Here is a 23,891-nt window from a genome sequence, read left to right on the forward strand (position 1 = left end):
CTAGCAGGCCTGGTTCTTTCTAGCAAGGCTGGTGCTGTTGTAGCTGAGCGTTTAGCGACTTCATGAAGCTCAGAAAATGTCTGGAAGCGCATGTTCTCCAGCAAAGCACGGTAGGCAGGTACCATGCCATTGATGCACAATTCCACCAGTTATTTTTCAGTCACATTTGGATTGTGACAATCTAATGCCTGAATCCTGAATCTCTTGACATAATCGTTTGGATGCTCATTGTTTCGTTGAAACATTCTTCCCAGGTCTGATAAAGTGATTTTATCGGAAACAAAGAAATGCACTCCCTGTTGAAGTGCTTGCGACAGGAGTCATGAAAGCATTCCTTGCCTGCTCCGTTAAATCGACTATGGTAATAGGAGGTTGGTTCCCTCGGGTTCCTCAAGCCTCCTGACTTGACGGAGGAGTGGTAGTATCTCTGGTGGTGATTGAAGGTGTCATTCTCGAAGAAACATTGGGAAGAGTAGCAGCGACTCTGGCTATGGTGATAGGAGGTGTCACGCCAGAGGAGGTGTTACCAGCGCCGATTGTGTTTGTGGTAGAAGATGTAACACCATGGGATGTGTTGATAGTGCCGATAGGTGGTATATTGGTGTCAGTGGTAGGAATATTAGCGCCAGGAGTATTGTCGGCGCCAGTAGCATCAGGATTGGTTACGGACCCAAACCTAAGATCCACCATTTTTTGAATTTGAGAAAATTGAATGAAAATTGAGAAATTGATTTTGCAACCGAGAGATCAATCTCTCGTTGTGGTCGCCAATTTGTAGTAGGGTAAAAACTGATTCTGCTGAAAATGGTAATTTGGGTGTGTCGATGAGAAACGAATCTAAACCCTAAACAAATGTACTACACATGAGTAGTTTAGATTCGAGAGATCAATCTGTACAATTCTGTCCTAAACCGAAAAATGGTCGTTCCAGTCTTGCGTCGGTCATAGAATGAAGGAGAATGGTTGATCTTAGGGAGGAAATCAGAGAAGGTGTTGAGATCAGAATGGTGAACTCTGTAAAGTGTAGTTTTAATGACTTGTATCAGAATGTAGAATTGGCTTGCAAAGTGTAAGTTGTAGATCCTGGATGGTTTTCTGAATACTTGCGTTGATAACCATTGTTCCTGGTTGAAATAGATTAAAAAATCTATTTATACAAGTCATAGTCGAACACACTGATCTCGTTGGAAGTGGGAGTTGTGAAGTAGTGGAGATCATGGGTGAATGGTGAAAAACCGTGTCTTATAGTTATGGGAATACTGGACGGTTTGTACTCCCACTACTCCTCTACCTGTCACCTATCCGCTATTCCAAAAACTTTCTCTTAATGGGCATGTTGCACGCCGCATGCTATAAACCGCCAGACCAATACCTTGATGAGCATCCCCTTGTTGTGACATATTTGATGTCTCGAGTATTTTTATAGGAAACATGGAGCAACTTTCGTGAAGAATGAAACAAGTCCTTTATGGTAGTTTCTAAGTGGTTGTAGCTGAGTCTCTTCCACCATAGTTGGAGTGCAATGACGAATTTTACGACCTCCACTTGCATGACTTCCACTTGCACGACTTCCACTTGCACGACTTCTTGTATTGCTCTCACCGGGCATTTGAGAACTTGACCCTAACGGAGTCTCAGGCAATTCATAACTCATACTCTTCTTCAAAGCCTGCATTTGTCTCAAGTGAAAATCGCGGAATTGATTGGTAAAAAGCGCAAAATTGTTCAAATCGTTCTGATACTCTTCTTTTGTTGCCACCACACCATCGTATGGATAACTCTGCTGCATACCTTCACTAGTAAGTGGAATTGTAACAACATCTCCACTTGGTGATAAAGTATGGACTTCCCAAGATAATTGAGGCATATTTGAAGACCCCATTGACTACTAGGGTACGTATATGCTTCGCCCGTCGTTGGTGGGGGTTGGGATGGAAGATCTGTAAGTGGAAAATTGCCAATTGCTGGATCAACACTACCTAAGTTTTGTGGATGAACAACAATATTTAGCTTGCATACCTTTTGAAACCAACTTTAGTAATCATAGTCATCTTCTGGTTCTTGGATCAAATCATCGGCTTCTTCCCAAGGTTGTCCATTAGTTATCAACTTTATCCAATCATCATGTGAAATTATTGAAGTTGGAAACGGGTTGATTGCTTTTACCTTTCTTCCTTGTAGCTGAAACAGATGTCTTTCTCCATAGTACCAAATACCCTGACCACTGACTGGAATGTAAAACACAAGTCGCCTAAGGCTTAACTGAAGCATGGCTTGTGCCGCTGGTTCATGGAACTCATCAATTACTGTATACGGCACTGACGTAATGTTGACACTAGTTCTGCACACTTGTGGCATCCTTTGCATAACAGCAACATTTTGACCATCATTAATCTAACCAATCCAATTATCAGCTTTGTACGTGTACACGACTGGAAAAATTAATCGTTTATCGTGAACATCAGGTTCGCCGACCTTAAAGTAAGTATACCACCAATACTGAAAAATAACATTGACGAAAATTGATGTGTTAGTACATTCACCACTAGTTTGACAACTCGATAATAAATCTAATAAATAGTTCTTACCTCCAATACGACCCAAAATCCATTTAAGCTATCTGTCTTCTTAGTTGAGCAATCACCGAGACATATGTATAGCTCAGCTAAAATTGCATAACCCCAATCATAATTTGGCGCTTTATTTAAATCTTCTAAAGATTCCAGAAAACCAATTAATGACACTGAGATACCACTGGGGAAAAAAACTTGGCCTAACATCCATAATACAAAAATACGTTCAAGCTCGGGATAATCTTCAGCTCTGTTTATCCCCTTGGCATGGTAATGGCTCAAAAAAGCCTTCAACCCGGACACTCTTAATCCATATGAGTGTAAGTCTCTGGATTCTGGCTTTCCTCCAGTATCATTTGAGTACAAGGGGAGTAATTGTTTCCATCTTCCTTCTAATATCCACTTTAATTGGCTAAATTGTACTATTTCACCGTCACTTTTTATTCCAGTCAACATATACAAATCTAACGGTGTGAACCCTAAAAACAACGTGGTCAAAAAATTAAAGTTTGTACGTGGAACTAAAATTTTTATCAAACTAAAAAATTGAATCTCTAAAAATTAAAATTTGTTTCCAAACTAAAAATTAAACTATTGAATGGAAAAAATAGAACTTACCACACTCGAAATCCTTGAAAAAGAACGTATTTGCAGTGTTCCACCAACGTTCACAAATAACTCGCACAATTCAAGTCCAGTGGTTTTTGCCTTTCATGAAATATAAACGCTGCCAAGGATATCTTCTCAAGGATTCTTGAACAGCTTCAGGGAGTAACCCAAACACTTCAGTTAGCTCAGACCACCCACCTTTTAATTTAGGTAACAAAACTCGCTCGGGATGGTTACATAAATGCGTAGATGTTACACCGGATCCAACTAGTTGCCTAACATTAGCGAACTCGTGCTGTTTATCCTGAACCCATACGATATCACTATCTGCAACAAATTTTTCTTTTACTTTCCTGTTTCTTTTCCTTTGTCTATTTATTTTGGAACTACTAATATTTTAAAGATCGCTCTGGTTTGCTCGTTAGAGGAGGGAAGAAATTTTTTTGTGAATGAAAACTGAAAGGAATAGGGGTATTTATAGGAGGTAGAGCACCGACCGTGGACGGTCGAGATTAAATCGCTAGCGGTGTAAACTAGATCGGGCGATCGAAAAGAGACCGCTAGCGGTGTAGTCTCGACTGCTAGATGGAGACTCGATCGCTTATCTTTTTTTACCATAATGACGCGACCAGTTTGCCAGACCAGCTGGCATGACAAATGGGTGGGTTAACCACTCCCATAGGAACCGGACTTAGGATTGAAAAGCTTTAAATTATTTAGTAGTACAATCCTTTTGTTCCCCCACTTAACATCGCCCGGGGCTCACAGGTTCATAGGTTTCAGCCTTTCACTACCTTCCGCACTCCCCAGCCTAGTTAGTAAGTTCGCGAATGATTCGCGAATCATTCGCGAATTTTTCCGTATCACGAATTTTACCGTATTATTCGCGTACGTTTGCAACTACGAACCCAAGTCGCGTATTATGTGGCATTCCCGGATTATTCGCGAACCGTTCACGAATTTTACGTATTCCGAATGATACGTCCGCTTAATTCGCCATAAATTCTTTAGCTTTTACTTTTCAAGGACTCCACTTTTTGGGCTTTACTGCCTTCCGAGCATACACGACCGAATATTAGACGTGTTGTAATTTTTATGAAACAAAAACGACTGAAGAGATTTGAAGGTGAAGGTGAGAGAGATCTCAAACTCACTAACCAAGCATCTAAACCACCATACGACGTCCTCTTGGATAACTAATGTTGTATATATTATTAAGATCATCATATTAAGTTTATTTTTTCTTTAAATAACTCACACATATGCATAAAAATTGGTCTATGACCTTATAAATACAAATTATTTGTTATATATAGATACCGAATTTTCAGAGCCGAACTCACATTTATAAATCGAATTATACACGTACGTATGCCGTTCCGAATTACTGACGAATCACGTCTCGTTGACCGAATTTTGGACCAAATCTGGATTTTACAAAACCGTATAATACTCGTACGTTTGCCGTTCCGTACGTTTACCGAATCCCGAATTGCTAACTAGGTTCCCCAGTAGTATGGTTTCGGCGAGGGTCAATTTACCACCCAATCAAATGTTAGGTTTTGTTGACCCAACTCTCTGATGCGCACCTCAAAAACACCATAAGTTTTACTTACACCCCCTTTCTATTTAGAAATCCCCGAAGAAGTTTCTCTCTCTTCCTCTTCCTCTTCTTCTTCTTCTTCTTGTCTCGCATTTTGATCTGTGGATTTCGATAACTCCACGAAGCTTTGATTTTACACACACCTCTTCTCTCTCTTCTGAGAGGTCAAATGGTATGTGATATTTTCCTTAATTTTTTCATTCTTTGATTTGATTTTATTCCAGGGTTTCATTTTTCAGCTCATTTTCATTTATTATCCATCATGAAATGTTTGAATTTAGGGTTTGTTAGATATAATCTCATGAGTTATGATTTAAGAATTTCGTCACTTAATACTCTATGAAATGTTGAAACTGAGAATTTGGAGCTTATAAGGTTATGTTAGTCTGGTGAGATTAGGGATTTGAACGTTCGGGAAGATATTTTGTTTTCGATTTTAATGATTAATAGTAATCCATAAATAATGAGTAGTGTAGCTGAAAAATCTTCTATTTGAGAAATGTTGTTTTTAATGTAATGAGACTACATCGTTTCGCTTTTTCTGTGTTGTTTTTCCCTGTGTTTTTGTGTGGGTTATTCATGTGCCGTAGCTTTATAATTTTTAAGCTGGGCCTGTATAGATGAGTTTACTCCACTTGATTGTGCGAGGACGACATGATTGATATCATCTATAACTGATAATGAATATGATTGAAGTTTATATTCTGAGTGGATTTTTTCAAGGAACCAAGTATTGTTATCTTTTTTCATTCATTTGTTTGTTGATTCTAATGTGGGTACATTAGGTTTGAATTACAAGCAACACAGTAAACTGTAGTTTGTAAGGAGAAAACCGCATTAGAAACCAAAACTCACTGTATACGATGGTTGATAAATAACCGGTGGCTGTGGGTAATGCATTTGCCCCTTTGCTCCGGCCTCTGATAGTTAATATTTTTTCTACCTTTTTTGTTGTAAAACTTGGCAATCATGTTTATTACACCTATTGTCATCAACTCTCATTTAAGAGTATATCATACATAAATTTGATTAAAAGTTGAACCTTATCTATGAAAATGGTACTTACAAAGGATACGTTAGTCTGGTGAGATTAGGGATTCGGATACATGAAACAAAGATTTTATTTTTCTGTAGATTAATAAAAATCTGTAATTCCTAAAGAATCAGTTGCATAGCTGAAAATGCTGGTTGAATACTTGTATAATTGAATTTACTTATCGTGATTGATGTATCTGATTGATTTCGTATGTAACTGATATGAATATGATTGGATTAGACTTGTTTGATGTAAGGGCAGTCTCGTAGTGATTCTTGTTAAAACAAATTTTAATATAACAATATCTGTAGTTCGAAGGAGAAACCGTACTAGTGACCAAAATTAAACATATAAGATGGAAGATATATAACCTCGTAGTTAGAAGGGCGGATAAAAGATTTGGTTACCTTCAGCCTCAGATGATTCATAATTTTTCTGCTTTTGATTGACAAACTTGACCATACTGTGCATTGTCAGTGAAACCAAGTACATTGAAGAGCCAAAATGCAATATGATTGCTAACTATGTAAAATCGAATCTGGGACATATGTGCCGTTGGGTTTGTAATATCTGAGATGGATGAGTCCTCGCATTAGATGAGTTCACTTTGACCTATGTAGCTGTTGGCGTTCTGCAGAAGTTGTATCTTTCAGTACCCTTGATCTTCTTGGTATCCTTTGATTCAAGACATTAAATTCCCTGACTCAACCCTGTTCATTTGTTTCTCTTAAATGGTATTGTCATAGGTTTTAGTATATGTTTTTCTCATGTTGTTTACTTTGTTGACTTGTTTACTGTCATAGGGGTTAGCTTTGTTGTTAGCATAATCGATGATTTTTGTGCAGGGACCCGTCAAGAATATTCTCTCTCTGCACAGGGCGGCAGCTCCATTACGGCAAAGCACTAGAAGGTGGGATGCAGTTTGCAGATCATTCAGTGCTCAAGCAGCAACTACCGCAACCACTCCACAACCTCCACCACCACCCCCGCCTCCTGAGAAAACCCACTTTGGTGGACTAAAAGATGAGGACCGCATCTTCACCAACCTTTATGGATTGCACGACCCTTTCCTCAAAGGTGCAATGAAGCGTGGTGATTGGCACAGAACCAAAGACCTAGTACTCAAGGGAACTGACTGGATTATTAATGAAATGAAGAAGTCAGGGCTTCGTGGCCGTGGAGGTGCTGGTTTTCCATCTGGTCTTAAGTGGTCGTTCATGCCAAAAGTATCTGATGGGCGTCCTTCCTATCTTGTGGTAAATGCTGATGAGAGTGAGCCAGGAACGTGTAAGGACAGAGAAATCATGAGGCATGATCCACACAAGCTACTAGAAGGGTGCCTTATTGCAGGAGTAGGCATGAGGGCCAGCGCAGCTTACATCTACATAAGGGGAGAGTATGTAAATGAGCGTTTGAACCTCGAAAAGGCCTTAAAAGAAGCTTATAAAGCTGGACTATTAGGAAAGAATGCATGTGGTTCAGGCTATGACTTTGATGTGCATATCCACTATGGTGCTGGTGCTTACATTTGTGGTGAAGAGACTGCACTTCTTGAAAGTCTCGAAGGGAAACAAGGTAAACCTAGATTGAAGCCTCCATTTCCAGCTAATGCTGGGTTATATGGCTGCCCAACAACTGTTACCAATGTGGAAACAGTGGCTGTTTCTCCAACCATCTTAAGAAGAGGACCTGAATGGTTTGCTAGTTTTGGCAGAAAGAACAATTCTGGGACAAAGCTATTTTGCATCTCAGGTCACGTGAATAAGCCTTGCACTGTTGAAGAGGAAATGAGTATACCATTAAAGGAACTGTTAGAGAGGCACTGTGGGGGAGTCAGAGGTGGGTGGGATAATTTGCTTGCCGTGATACCAGGGGGTTCTTCCGTGCCATTGCTTCCCAAGCACATCTGTGACGATGTCTTGATGGATTACGATGCACTCAAGGCTGTGACTTCTGGGTTGGGAACTGCTGCGGTGATTGTCATGGACAAGTCAACTGATGTTGTGGATGCTATTGCCAGGCTTTCGTACTTCTACAAGCACGAGAGTTGTGGTCAGTGCACACCCTGTAGGGAGGGAACAGGATGGTTGTGGATGGTCATGGAAAGGTTGAAGGTTGGAGATGCAAAGCTGGAAGAGATTGACATGCTGCAGGAGATCACGAAACAGATAGAAGGGCATACAATCTGTGCATTGGGTGATGCTGCTGCTTGGCCAGTTCAGGGCCTGATCAGGCATTTTAGACCTGAGTTAGAGAGGAGGATTAGGGAACGTGCAGATAGGGAATTATTGGAGGTTGCATCTGCTTAAGCCACCTTCCACACCCAGGTTGGCTATATCTTTGATGGCTTTCCCTGTTTCATAAAGTAAGAAATACTATTCGGATGTTTGTCTTTTGTTTTTATTTTTGTTAATGCTGTGTTTACATGATCAAACAAATGTGTCCTTCATGAAGTGTAAGTGACCCAATGGGTAATGGTGCGCATGCCGGAAAGTGAGCCAGATACTTATTGCTAGTTACACGAAAATTTGGTTTCAATTTATTTAATAGTAAATCTTTTGCCTTGTAGTTTGCATTTCACCTGATCTGGTGGATATTGTTGAATAAAAAAGGTTGAAGGAACTAAATTCGATTTATTCGGTTTTGGTCTGTATTTAGAAATATGAAACAATTAGATATGTTCTTTGGGGTTTTACATGCAACGGTATGTTCAGCCAGAATTTCAACTTTGTATCTGTGTCAATGCCGTAGTAGTATTCAAACCAGTTGCTGTGATTCTGTAACATTTTAAGCAATCCCCGAGACATTTATCATGACCTAAGGCCGGCAGCAAATTCGAGTTTGGCTTTCAGGTGGATCAGCAATCAACATTTTCCATCTTATAAGCCCCTTGGGATGATTTGCAAGCTCACCAATTTGCAGCTACATGGTAAACCCGTAGCTTACTTCAAAAAATTGCAACATATTTGCGGCTAGCCCGGAAAATAGAGGAAAATCATTATGGAAATTTGCAGTTCTAAAATCACTTCGTTTTTCTGTATGGTACATACAAGTTTTCCCTATATTCCAAGCAGGGCCTAAAGAGCAGAAATAAGTTCTCCCTTCAAACTTCATAACCGTGAGAGAACTCTATCCATGTCCAATGTGAAGTATAGAACTAGGGTTTACTCAAATCTGGTACCTGCAGCAAGTACACCCCATTGGTCTTAATAGATCAATAGGCTCATGTTTTCTGGTAAACATTCCATATTCAGGGCCATTCAAAATTTCAAGTAGACAAAGGTGGAGATGGAGGTATAAGGGCATTGAGGGGTACCCAGTTCTGAAAATATTCTCCTCTCCTTTACCACTCTTTTTCTGCACCAATGAATAAACAAAAGGAATGGATCGCAGATAAGATGAAAAAACATCAAGTAGACTTGGCAATGAATTTTATATTTCTTGAAGAGAAACAAAACTAATAAACAAGTAGATGATAAGTTTACTATCAATAAGGTAAGCCGTCGTCATCTCCAAAACCCCACATTCCAATGTATAAAGAAATGACATAAACGTAGAAAAAACATAGTTTTTGGCTTTCCTTTTGGCTCAGGCTTTCGGTAAAATGAATGAACGTGGACACCTCAACGGCTCAACCCTACATTCATCTAACTGGCGAGAAAGAAAAAGAAAAAAAATCTCAAGTTTATTGACTTCGGCACTCCCAAATTCAGATTTTTGTCATCGTGACATATTAAGCCGAACTAGATTTTGCGCCCGTGCTACGCCCGTGGACCCGAAAACCATCTACCATAATTTTTTTTAGTTTCAAACATATTTTTATGTTTGGTGTGATGTGGCTTCGCCTCGCCCGTCGTGCGGCTTTTCCTCGTCCCCTAATACATGCTTGGCTCGGCTTCGCGTCACCCCGTCCCGATGGATGCTTAAAATTTTTGATTTGGCGTAACTCTTTCTTTTTTATTTTGTGTGGCTCGGCTACACCTCGTCCCGTCACAGGCATTTTTTTATTTGAGTGTGGTGCAACTTTGACCCAAAATTATCCACTTTAGCATCAAAAATTTCTTCCTAACCAACTTTTACTTCATGACCCAGATTTTGATTTGGTGTCGAAAACATGGTTTTTCAGCTAACAGTGTGAAACATTTGAGACAAATGGAACAACCCTCCGGGAGGAAGGGTGCAAATTTCCAAGCCAGGTTCTTGTTAGTCGTAGTGCCCAATAGTCGTTCATGGGAAAATTAAATGGGACATCGTATAAGTTTCCCAAGGGATATCCATGTTTCAAGTTGAGACTCTTTTAGTGCAAAGATGTTTTCACAAATAATTTTCCAACCAAATCAATAAATTCACACCATCAGTTCTTATTAGTCGTAGTGCCCAATAGTCATTCATGGGAAAATTAAATGGGACATCGTATAAGTTGCCCAAGGGATATCCATGTTTCAAGTTGAGACTCTTTTAGTGCAAAGATGTTTATAAATTCACACCATGAATGATGTGGGCTACAAAACATCTAACTATAATCTTCGGTCTTTGGTGCTTAGAGTCCATGACTTACCAGGTAGTCAATAGTCTTTAGCAGGGATGCAAACAATGGCATTTAATAATCCCAACTCTGATGAGACAGTCTAAGGAAAAATCATTGACCAATATTAAAGGGTGTGAACTATCAAATAATAACCAACAGCTCAACAACTATACGAGTACTGCGCAAGTGAATCGTTAAGAAATGTTTAAACCAAGATTTATGATGCAAAGTTCTTACCGACTTCCTTCTCTTTTTTTTTGCTAAATACTCTTTATGCTGTCAACTCCATTATCATTATCTAAAGCATTCTCATGCAACTTGGACTAAGATGTTGTTGCAAACTTTTCCTTACGCGTCACCCAAATGCCAGCTAGTAATGAGGACGTGTGCTTCAGAATATAGGTCTATGCATTCCCAAGTGAGGTAGCATGGTCAAAAGAGCCACCAAAATCAAAAAACCTTAGTATGCCCAACATTGATGGTATATCTTCCAGGGAATCAAACTCTAGTACCTCTGTTGAGTATAGCTGGTCAGCTACGGTTAAACTTTCAACTGCAACTTAAGATCAACATGCTCATCTGAAACTGTAATTACGGAGAGTCCGTAATTTGTTTCTTCTAATTTGAAGAATCTAGAATGTTTCCATTAAATACCTTACGAAACAAAAAAAAAATGTAAAGAAGATAAAGGTACCCAGAGTGAGGAAACAAATTGTTTGTATATCTTTATTGACTAAGCAAAGCCCCTCTGCTGGCAACTCTGCATAATCTGCATAATCTGCTTCGTAATGCTAGTATCTGTCGTGGATTTCTCAGTTGCTCGTAGATAATTTTTCATCTCCGCATCTACACTGTCCACATTCTTCCCCAGGTTAGCAACAGAAAGTTCATTTGTTAAAGTCATCATTCTGCAGAAAAGGAAAGTTCTTTAAATGTTCAATTAAAAGTTATAATTGGCTAAGATTATTAAGAATCCACAGGCAAACTTCATTTTCAGATAGCCTTAGGTGCACGATATGATTTATTCTAAAAAAACATATTGTGTATTTATGGCACTTGAGTATACAGGGCCAAAAGTTGTATATACTAATTTTAGTAGAACTTTGATAAGCCTCAGTCAGTAACCAAATGAAACAAATGAAAGACTTGAAATCAATAGAGTGTCCAGATTTAATACACATCATTGATTACCCGACCTAAATAGGAAATCAAGAAATAAGACACTTAAAATCATTTAGAATAATAAAATTATCCAACAGAGCTTTCAGCTTGTGCTCGTCATATGTTATCTCAATTGTCGGGCTGTACAAACCGTAAGATGTTGCATCATTTTTGTCTGCAATACATTGCTGTGGCCTAAGGATCTAGGTAAAGTGTTAGTCACTAAGTTCACAATGTTGTCTATGGATTCACATTTTTTTCTTTTAAAACCCCATTCGTGATGTGTTTTCCGCTGTGTTATTGTACACCATGGGGTTGTCAATGGTACTCAACAACAGAACATTAACTGCATGAGCGATACTTTACTCAGCAACTCACGGAAAATGGATAAAAAAGAATAAGAACAGATAGGAGTTACCGCATATCATGACCATCTATACTGATCCTGCTAATAACAGAAAGAAAAGACATCAAAACCTGCATCAAATTCACAAAGAGAAACATGGAACTAATAAGTCTATAAACCACATTCATAAGTAATATCAATGGAAAACAAATTTATGTAGTAAAAATTAAGACAAATGTCAAAAATCATTCAAAGAGAAACCTGGTAGGCCCTCGTCAGCAAAATCAGAACACATCAAATTAATTAATAAAAAAGGAGTGTAGGATCAGAATCTCGCAGCAATAATGCCTCAGCGAAATTACTAACAACACAACACAACAACGTCGCAGAATAACTTTAGAAACGAAATAATAAACGACGTCAGCTAAATCATGAGAAAAATGTGATGGTCCTGCAAAAATTAGAGAGTTTGCGAGATTAACATTTGTAAGGTTGCGAGAATGTCGCAAGCCATATCCGAAAATAAAAGTTAGATTAGCTGTCATCCACTATGTAAAACTCTATATATAAAGAGCCGATCAGCTGTAAAGGAGGAGAGATCTTTTTTGATTGAGAAACAAGTAAATAGGAGAGAGAAAATCTAGAGCAGTGGTTATTCTTGATTCCTTTATCTTTTCTTGTAAGATTGTTCAAAGATTCATCAATAAAATTAAGATTGTTAATCTAAAATGAGTTGAGTGTTAATGAAATCTTGTGAGGGGTGTAGTGTAGGATTTCCTGCAACTACATAATGGTGCTAGAAACAGGGAGGGGTGATTGAAGATTATTCTAGAAAAAATTGAAGATTAATATTGAGATTTGTGAAGATTTGGAGTGATTGACTAAGAATTTTACATAATCTCTTGCAATTCATTAATATTGAAGAAATGGCTAGAAGAAGAAATACATCAGAACAACCAACTACTGTTAGAAGAAGCAAGAGAATTGCTGGAAGGGAAACAAGTGAAATGGGAGAATCTACTAGAATGAGAAATAATAGAGAAAATCAAATTCAACCACCAGTTCAACAAACACTAGTACAAGGAAGGAATACAGATTATGATAGGGTGAGTATACACACTTGGCAATCAAATTCAGTAGAAGAAGTAGAAGAAGAACATCAAACCAGAAACCATAGACAGGTAGAGAGAAATCAAGAAGCAGATGAAGGAATAATTCATGGAGATGAGGAAATTGGAGCATTAGAAACGTTGAGACGAAGAATACATGAAGAAAGAAGAGCTGAGGCAGAAGAACGTGCGAATTTAACAAGGCAAAATCACGAATTGAGGATGGAAAATATGAGACTACAGAGTAGAAGATCGAGAAGTATTACAAAATTATATTCAAGATCGACTAGAAGAGAGATGAGGCGAAACTCACCCACAATTAATGCCGGAAATAACATTTAAGAAGAAATATCAAATCCTGATGAAGAACATCGCGAAAATAGAGAAAGGACTGATGATCGTTACGTTCCACAAAATGAAACTTTTGATGATAGGCAGAATGATAGAAATCAAGAGAATGGACAACGTCAGGGACAAAATAATCAAGATGGCAAAGGGAATCGAGAGGAAGGAAGGAGAATTTTACATGAGAAAGAAGCTCAAAGAAATCAACAAACAATCGAAGAAGAAATTAGAAGACATTATGCTGAACAAGCACGTTTAATTTGCGAACGTGAAAGATTGAGAGCGGAAATGGAAGAACAAGAGCTTCAGGAAACAATTCTCCAGAACAATCACGAAAATCGAGAAAGAAGACGAACACAAAATCGGAATAACGGTAATATCAATGAAGAGTATGATAGAGTACAAAGAATGGCTGAAAGACAGCAAATGGAATTGATGAGAAATGAACAAAATCATGGAGGGGAAAATGAGAGACATCATCATATGCGAATTCAAGATAGAGATGAGAAAGAGAATCGCAGAAGAAGACGAGATGAAGATGATGAAGAAGAAATGCAAAATTTCGCGAGATAAGAGATATCTTATATTATCATTTACCAATGCTATGTTTGCAACTAACCTATTGTATATCCAAATTTTCAGAGTCAAGAATACAATCACAATGACTGATTGCGAGAACTTCAGGAAGAATATATTGCTCTAGAGGAAAGGCAAAATGAAATGGAATCATATCCGGTTGCGAACACCAGTTCACAAACAGCGAATGCAAGCTTATTACCCAAACTAATAAACACAGTGGCGAGCACTTCACAAGTACAACAAGAAAAGGTGACGAGCAATAATCAACAGAAACTGGTAGCCATGGGAAGCCGAGATCAAGAGGAGTATGAAGGAGAAAGAAATTTCTACAATCGTGGTGGAAATAACAAAATTCAAAGACTCGATCAGCCGCAAGAAACTTATCGAGGTCAAAAACAAAACTATAATAGAGGACAAGGAGGTCACAAGGTGGTATGGGAAGAAATCAAGATGCCACCTCTAAATGCAAGTGTGGAGAAAATATGGGAAGCTATAATTTTGATGGAGAATATACCAACACCATGGAACATGGGAACAGAACCACCTCCAAATCACAGAAGTCATGAGTTTTGTTCTTATCATCATTTTCATGGACATACTACAAATGATTGCTGAAATGTAAAAAGAATTATTCTGAGAATGATAGATCAAGGAAAACTAAACCACTTTTTGGTAGGGCACCCACAATCTCAACCATTGCCACCACCACCAGAGCATCCCAAAGTAAACACGATGAAAAAGAAGGAAACATTCTTCATAAAAGTTGGTGCAAAAGCAAAAAATCTATTCTGTCACTCTATTGTACATTCATACAAGACAATTGAAAATTTTTATGACAATGTTTTGAGTAGAGTGTTCGCAAGAGATAATGATGGAAGAGAAATTATGAATATTGCGAAAATCTCGCCACTAGAGGAATGGCAGAAACAGATTATTTCTTTTACCGCAGAAGAAATCCCCGAAGGTGAAGAGGTACATGATAATCCATTGGTAGTAAAATTAGAAATTAATCCAAAATCGAAAGAAGATGAGGATGATGAAGCTGAAGATTCATGGGAAATTAATAGGATTCTAATAGATACTGGAAGCTCTGTGAACATCTTATTTTATCATACTTATAAAACTATGGGAGGAAGAGATGATGATCTTATACCATCAACATATAAGATATATGGTTTTAATGGTACTGCCAACAAGCCTAAAGGGGAGGTTATTATGCGAATTCCATTGAGGGGAATATCTTCTGAAATCCTATTCTGTGTCGTTGATGTAGAATCACCCTACAATGCATTAATTGGTCGACCTTGGCTGCATGGGATTCTAGGTGTAGCTTCAATTTTCCACCAGTGCATCAAATTCCCTCACCCCAGCGGTGTAGGAATCATAAAGGGAGATTGGGTTGAAGGAAAGAGGTGTTACGAAACTGAGGTAGAATCCTGCGAAGGAAGAGCAAACAAGAAGGAAAGTTGGCGACACAAAATCAAAGAGACACAAAGAAGTGAGAGGTTGATGGTGGATGCAATCGAAAGAAAATAAGAAGAGATGTTGCGAAACTAATGCTAGCTCAGAATAAAAAATGGTGAACATACCACTACCAAGGAAACAGTAGCAGAAAATAACAAAGAAGCAGAGGATAGCAAAGGTAATGTATGAATGATTGATTTGTTGCGATACTCTCGCAATAAATAAAATTCTCAAAAATACATTTTATTGAATGACAAAATTGAGATTGCGAAATGCAAATACAATATGATGATGTGCAAGAATCTCGCAGAGATAATGAATTCTACAAAAGACAATCAGAGAACAATGACAAAAGAGAAAGGGGCGAACCTTTATGGCGTACACCCTAGTTCGCGAATACAATTTCGCAAGAGGCAAATGTAAGACCTAAAGTACGTCATATAAGGGGGTACCTGTTGCATGGCTCAGGGAAAGGCTACACCGCCACCGGAACCTGAGTCATGGATATTTGGGGTCAATAAAGCCCATCCGGGAGAGGCACCTTGGATTCTCAGCTTAAGCATATGACTTAGGTTGGGCGACTAAGGTAATAAGGATCTCCCAAGGAGTGCAGAATCTGATCAAGGCGCTGAGGTACACGGTTGAGTCAAGAGTGCCAGGGGATTCTGGAGCGTACCTTGCCATTCTTGACAAGTCTTGACTTATACTGCACTCGTCCCGAAGAAAACCCCACTTAGGGTGCAGTCTCGTAACCATAAACTTATAGGTAAAAGGGATAAGAGGCTGCGAAAACAACTGGTTGTTGTTAAGACTGGATGGGAGGATCTAACCTTGTATGGTAGAAGTACGCCTCCTTGAAGGGGCAACCAGGGGGGAGATAAGGGCGGCACCCTCCATTAGGGAGCTGATAAGTGTCTTAAGACGCAAATGTCATGAGGCTTTTTACTCGCAAGGGTATTAAGGCTTGTCATATTTGTGCAACAATCCTGAAGAGGCAATAATACTAAAGAAAAAGATAAGACGAGATCAATGGGTTTTCGCATGAAAGTGCGAAGACGTCCTGCGATTTCGTCGCAAGACGGCAATGTAATGGGGCTTTATTTTCGCAAGAATATTTAGGCCTGTCATATTGTCGCAACATTCCTGAAGAGGCCATAATACAAAAGAAAAAGTTAAGGCAAGATCAATGGGTTTTTGCATGAAAGTGCAAGGACGTCCTGCGATTTTGTCGCAATGACAAGAGGTGGCATAATAAGACCTTTAACTAGGAAGGCAAATAAGACCACACAGGATGAGATTTTGAAAAGAATCAAAATTCACTTGCATATGATTGCGAAATTATACATAAACAACTGCGAAGTTGAGGCACAAAATAAGAAAAATCTGCAAAATCTCTCATTTGGATACAAATAACAGAGGCAAGTATGGGAATGAATGAAATTAGAAAATGTTATTTGTCTCCACATGATAGATTTACGCAAAAATTAAAAAATTAATGATTATTGATTAACCATATTGCAAGGAAGAATTGTTTTAATGAATGCAGGTCAAAATGAAAGAAACTCATATATTAAGGAATATGGAGAACCAAAAGAATTCGCAAATATACAGAAAGAGGAATAAATGTACAAGTATTACAGAAGATTAAAGAAAGAAACAAAGACTACTTCTTAGTTGATCCTTCATCATCTTCATCAGACTTGTTCCCTTCTTCGTCTGCATCAGAACTTTTATCTCCATCAGAACCTTCATCACCATCAGATTCTTCATCATCAGCTTCGCTATCAGAAATAGTCAGACTAGGAATGTTCTTTGGGATCTCCTCCAAGAGACAAGGATAATCAGAATGAGGAATACTATGGTCATCACAAACCATTTGAATAGTTTGATTGCGAAAATGCATAGCAGTTCTTAAAGTTCGCAACAGTGATCTTGATTTGATTCTTTAATCTAGAATACTTATCGTTGCGAGAAGAAAGATTCTTTGCGAGTTCCTCTTTTTCAGCTTCAAGTTCCTCAATTCTTTCGCGATATCTACTTTCAGAATCTGTGAGCAAAAGGCAATCAATTAATAACTTGATGAAAATTCATAAGAAACAAAAGATTAGTGAAGAAGAACAGTTAATAACCTTCTCTGTCAGAAATCATATCTCTAATCAAGGCTGTATGCTCAACTTGGAGACTAACATTTACACCTAAATCTTTTCTGGCATCGTCTAAGATTTTCGCAGCCCAAGCGAATTCATCCTCATTATTTATAAGAGACGAGAACGAATTTGGTTTTCTCTTTCGCAGAGCTCGGTATTCTTGCGGTTAGCTTCATCTCGTTCAAGTTGAACTTCAAGAAGGGTCTCTTGGAATTTCGCCAAAGCCTTAGCACCTTGATCAGAGATGCGATCCTTATCATCTATGAGACCGCTAATTTTGGTTCTTAGCTCATTGATTTTCTCTTTAGAATTAAGAAAGAGACGCTTAAATCGGTTGGCTAAGCCTAAACTAGATCTATGGTCAATCTCTAAGAGGCGAAATTTGGATCTCAGTTCATTCAGAGAAAGAGATGAAATTTTATCATTTGAGAAACTATTTAAAGATTTATTAAGACGCTCAAGAAGGGTATCATTATCCAAGGCATTAGGAAATGAACGAAGAATGGTAGCTTCATCAGAAAGACCATAAATGTCTGCAAAAAGGATCAATTAAATAAGATAAAACAACAGGATGAATGAATGAAGGGAAAGGAGAAAATAACATACCATAGAGTTGATTATTAGCTTGCTGAAGACTAGAGATTTTATTCTTGTACGAAGAAGAATCAATTTCTAGTTGTTTGTTTTCTCGCGAAGACTTTGACTTCATTTCCATTCCTCATTCTTTGCACGAAATTGAAGATTCTTCTTTTCAAGAATTTCGCGTCTCCTCTCCAGATCTGAGGCAACAGCGAAAGAAGCTTTTCCAGCCTGCGAGAAAATGTAAAAAGTATTAAAATAGAAAGAGATTTTGAGTTACATAATGAAGAAGTAAAAAGACGAAAGCATACCAGACTATTAAGAGAATGCAGGAAGTTGGGAGTAACTGATCTAGAAACTCCGCGAAGAGAATTATCACCATCCATAAAGGAACATCGCAAATTGTAGCGAGAGCTTTGCAGGTATTAGCGAATTGATATCTCCCATTCCTTGCCAAGAATCAGAAAAGAGGCCAGAGAGCTTAGCCATAGAAGATTCAGATGGAGAATCTTCATTTGCAGCAAGGTCATCATTATCCTCATCATCCTCATCACTCTCGGAGTTTTCTTGAGAAGGAATATTTGAAGGAGAGGAAGAACGGGTTTTTCTCTTCTTTGAAGGAGGAGCAGTTGGTTTTTCCCTGCGAAGAGCACCTTTTCCTTTATAACCAGTCCTCGCAACATTGGCAGGTTCTTCTATTTCAGCAATAATCTTCACACACAGATAGAAATAAGAAATAGAAGCAACAGTGTACTGTTTAAAATCATAAGAGAATATTTCTTACCTCATCTGTGTATGAGCGAAGAGCTAACAAGGTACTAGCCTTCCTAATCCTGTGATAGCTATCTTTCAGTTTTTGGATCTGTAGAATGTCGCAAGAGTCAGCGAACAAAAGAATAAAGACAAATAAAGAAATATAAAGTGGGTAACACTGGAAGAGACATACCTCTTTCTCCTTATCGGGCCAAGAGAATACCCAAGGTTGATAGGAAGCGAGATTCTCAGGAAGGACATTTGACCCAGCAATGTAAGGTCCTTTCAGCATCAAGGGAAAAACACACCATTTATCATCTTTGGATTGGCGAGGAGTTGTGTTCTTACCAGAATGCAAATCAATGTCTTGCATGAGTATTTTAGCTTCATCAATATTATCTTTCCTTTTCAAGCGAATACCCCAGCGAGTATTCTCTTTCTTCATGGAGATCAATTCATAATTTTATAAGAAACTCGCTACTGTGTATTTTTCAGCAATTATCTCCAAGTCTGCGAATTTAGGATCCCTAAGTTTTTTGGAATAAAGAGATCCTTTACCAGCACCACAGTTAGCGAATTCTAGCATCAGACGGATGCAATCCCCACTCAATTGGAAGATAGCTCGCGAAAATCCCGAGTGAGCGAGAATTTCATAGAACAGAGGAATATCTGGGTCATAAAGAGGAATGGGGAGACCTGCGAGAATTTGTACTAGTGAAATTATGATTGATTGATCATCGCAATGTTGATCAGAGAAAAGTTTGATAGAAAGAATTGACTTGGCACTTGCACCAGGAATGGTAGAAAGTGTGAAACCTTTCTCATCAAGATCTTTTTGGACATCTTTTAAGTTTTTCTCATGTTTGTGGCCACTTGGAGGCATATCTGAATATAGAGTATGAGAATGGATAAAAAGTAAGAAGATTGAAGAGGGAAGAATTACAGTAGCAGAACTTACAGAAGAACAATAGAGTTGCAGAGATGAGAGAATAAAAAGAGAAGAAAAAGTAAAAAGAAAATGGAAAGAAGAGTAAGAAGAATATATAAAGAAGATTTTTTTTACTCGAAGAAATAAACACCATTAAGGCGAAAAGACGTGAGCGGTTGAAAAGCAGCGGTTACAGAAGACGTGTCAAGAAATAGATGGAAGAAAGAATACATGTGATAAATACAGAATATGAAGAGATGAACAATTGCGGAATTTCTCACATCATTCTCTACTTCGCAGAGAAGATATGAGAAGAAGCAAGATGTAGGATCAAAATCTCGCAACAATAATGCCTCAGCGAAATTATTAACAACACAGCAACGTCGCAGAATAACTTCAGAAACAAAATAATAAACGACGTCAGCTAAATCATGAGAAAAATGTGATGGTCCTGCGAAAATTAGAGAGTTTGCGAGATTAACATTTGTAAGGTTGCGAGAATGTCGCAAGACATATCCGAAAATAAAAGTTAGATTAGCTGTCATCCACTATGTAAAACTCTATATATAAAGAGCCGATCAGCTGTAAAGGGAGGAGAGATCTTTTCTGATTGAGAAACAAGTAAATAGGAGAGAGAAAATCTAGAGCAGTGGTTATTCTTGATTCCTTTATCTTTTCTTGTAAGATTGTTCAAAGATTCATCAATAAAATTAAGATTGTTAATTTAAAGTGAGTTGAATGTTAATGAAATCTTGTGAGGGGTGTAGTGTAGGATTTCCTGCAACTACAAGGAGCAAAACTTCATATATTGATCTATGAAGATGTTGCGTGCTTCAGTTAATAAGAACATGATCGATAAGCCACAATGATTATGTTTTTCTTCTCCATCCGTGTATTAGCACCTGCAAAACAATAATTAGAACAAAGTTTATATTGAACAATCAGAACAAATGATCGATCAGGAAAAAAAACAAAACATATTGATGAACAAAGAAAAACAGAAAGACGGAGAAGGAGAAGAGAACAGAGAGAGAAAAGATTTTGTTTTCTTCGAAGTAATGATTTTGATCTATTCTTATCCCTAAAACCTAACATTTACCTAAGTGTTAGGTTTTAGGTTGGCCGCCATTAATAGTTTGGCTTTAGGGTTTTTTATATTTTTTTCTCACGCTAGTTTGTTTTTCTGTTTATGTTCAATTTAGGGAGAAAGAAAAGGTTTTTCAGAAGAAATATTCCTAACCATGGTGAGTAGCATTTGCTCTATCGATAGCAGCATTAATTTTGGCTTGGCTTATCTCCACTTGATTTGTACTTTGTTCTGGCACAAGTATAAGAATACTTTGGTGTAGTATTTTATCTCGCAACTGCACATAGAATGACTTATGGACCAAAGGCGCAGCTTCCTAGAAAGTCTGCTAACATCTTTGCTTAAGCTTGGTATTTGATGATGAAGATCTATGATTTCATCAAACCTTTTTGCAGGGTCATGCAAGAGTTCTACAAAGATGATTAAGTGAAAGAAACCCTTTTTATTATGCAAATATAAGAAACTGTAAGATGGATATAAGGGAAGTTAAACCCTAATACCTTTTTGCAGGGGTTTTATCATGGATAAACCCTAATACCTTTCACATGAAAGACAAACATTTTTTTTCCTTTATTTAACGTAATATTTTGAAGATTCTCCACAGACCAATAAATACTCGCCAAATGTCCTCTTTAGGTTTATTCTAAATCCTAAATACTCTTCTCTGAGCGTCTCTGTGCGTTTTTCCTCTCTAAGCGAACGGTGACGCTCACCATTCAACGTGGGGGCTCCATTGACTTAGGATTTTAAAAGATTTGATAGGTTATGTATTGAATACAGCTGAGCCAAGAGGTTGTTGCTGGGGGAGCTAAAAACTTGTTAAATGCCCAACAAACTAAAGAAAAGGAAATTCAAGAGGAAATATAGTCCAATTATGAACCCTACACAATATTAGTTGGTTTCAAGGCATTTTCAAGTAATGTTTAAGTCATGTTAGTATAGTAGTGAGTAAAATGTCAATGTGCAAAACCACAGCAAGTCGGAAACTAAAACTAACAAGCAAGAGCGGAGGGGATTTTTCGCCCGGCACAAAAATTGGTCTAACCGCAACTCATTTGCTTTCGAAAGTATGACCGCACATTAAATTTATTTTCTTCTTTACTAACGTCTGCTAGTCAATTTGCGAAGATACGAATTTTGGGTTATGAGATAAAGTTTGGTTACGAAACAAATTTTCGATCATAATGCATATTTTAGGGTCTACAAGATAAACTTGGGTCTACGAGACAGATTACGAATAACTATCATATTTTGGGTCATGTAAAAAGCTTCAGATCATTGTTATTGATTTAGCTCTGTGAAGCACCGATACAAACACCTAATGCGGATACGCCATGATATGGACACGAAGACACTACAATTTCTCCAAAAGTTAGTGCACCGACACGTTTAAAACTAGTGGTATTTTCAATTATGTATTATGAACTTGACTTCTTGATGGAACTAATAAAATGTTGATCAAAAAAATTTTGTGAATGACTAAGCATATATAACTAGTATAACCGTTGCCACAGTGGAAGGACCGACCGAAGAAAAATCCAAAGATGGGGTTTTTCTGCGACTATTTTCTCTCTGTTTACGGAAAAGTGATACTTTCGCTCCGTTTCGGAAAAATTGATACTTTCACCCCATTTCAGAAAAAGTGATACTTTCGCTATGTTTTGGGAAAAGTGATACTTTCGCCTCGTTTCAGAAAAAGTGATACTCTCGCTCCGTTCCAGAAAAAGTACGATACTTTCGCCTCGTTTCAGAAAAAGTGATACTCTGGCTCCGTTCCAGAAAAGTATCACTTTTTCTGGAACGGAGCGAGAGTATCACTTTTCCCGAAATAGAATGAAAGTATCACTTTTCCTTAAACAGAGCGAAATATCACTTTTCCCGAAACAGAGTGAAAGTATCACTTTTCCTGAAACGGTATGTGAAAGTATGAATTTTTCTAAAACGAAAAATTGGTTGATCCATAAACCAAAATATGGTTGCATGATGTGTCATGCGTCCTTTGTGATGGTTTGCATAATAGCTATGCATTCAATTTTCAAGAATTGTGCCTAAAATAAAAGTATCGTTTTTCTTGAAACGGAGGGAGTACATCGTTTTATTAGTTGCAAAGGAAAATTAATTGATGCATAAACCAAAATATGGCCACATAAAGTATTATGTATCCTTTGTGGTGGTTTGCATAATGGATATATATTTAATTTTCTAAAATTGTGCCCAAAACGATAAATACCTCGAAATTTCCGGTGAAAACTCTAAGGGCTATTTTGCGTTTCCTCCCCTCACAAGATCGCTAATTAGCTTTTCCTCCCCAAATAGATTCAAATTAGCGTTTCCTCCTCTCGTCAAGTATTCCATCCATTTCCCTGTTAGCTGAGTCAGCACCAGTGCAAACGTGGAAAAGATAAACACGTGTCAATTGAAATACCCGGAATACCCTCCAATACTAATATGATCCGACGGAGGTAGAACAATCATCGATGGAGTTTTACCATCACTGGGTTCATGCATTTATACAGATACCTTCAATGCATTTATATAGACACAATCAATTGATTCATGGCAACGAGCTTCTTTCAATCACCCAAGAACTAACGGCAGCAGCAACAACACTCCCTTCATTTCCAATCATCTATCTCTTACCTGATCAGTATGTTTGTGAATTCTATGTCACCGGGGTGCAAGTGGAAGTGGTGATCTTAATGGGAGATACAAGGTCAGTGATCCATACACCCCCTTTCTGCAATTATTGTTCCTAACATTCATCTATACCAGCTTAACATCACCTCCAGTGCCCTCAACTACGTGTGTTATTTCCCTGTAATTTCAACATCAAATACTCGCCTGAAATTAACCAATCTGCATCAACTCATCAGCACACAACATCATCTAAGCTCTGTAACTGCAATCATACATACCCTAACACAAATTCGAGTATAACCCATCTAATTAACAACAACAACAACTTTAATTCATCTTCTTCTCTCTTCTTGATTTTAAACCAAACCCTAATTTATTTCTTCCGTCTCCTAACAGCAGCAGGCTTT

At 38.0% G+C, this 23,891-nt stretch overlaps 1 protein-coding gene across 1 annotated transcript; it reads left to right on the forward strand.

Annotated features, from left to right (window-relative positions):
• Positions 1-4,819: 4,819 nt before the first annotated feature.
• On the forward strand, positions 4,820-8,483 carry LOC113298088 (NADH dehydrogenase [ubiquinone] flavoprotein 1, mitochondrial). Its single transcript, XM_026546754.1, has 2 exons — positions 4,820-4,957; positions 6,667-8,483. The coding sequence occupies exons 1-2, from the start codon at positions 4,955-4,957 to the stop codon at positions 8,128-8,130; spliced, it is 1,467 nt and encodes a 488-aa protein (XP_026402539.1). The 5' UTR covers positions 4,820-4,954; the 3' UTR covers positions 8,131-8,483.
• The last annotated feature ends 15,408 nt before the right edge of the window (positions 8,484-23,891 follow it).

Source organism: Papaver somniferum, chromosome 7 (genome assembly GCF_003573695.1).
Source record: "Papaver somniferum cultivar HN1 chromosome 7, ASM357369v1, whole genome shotgun sequence".
In the NCBI taxonomy this organism is placed as follows: domain Eukaryota; kingdom Viridiplantae; phylum Streptophyta; class Magnoliopsida; order Ranunculales; family Papaveraceae; genus Papaver; species Papaver somniferum.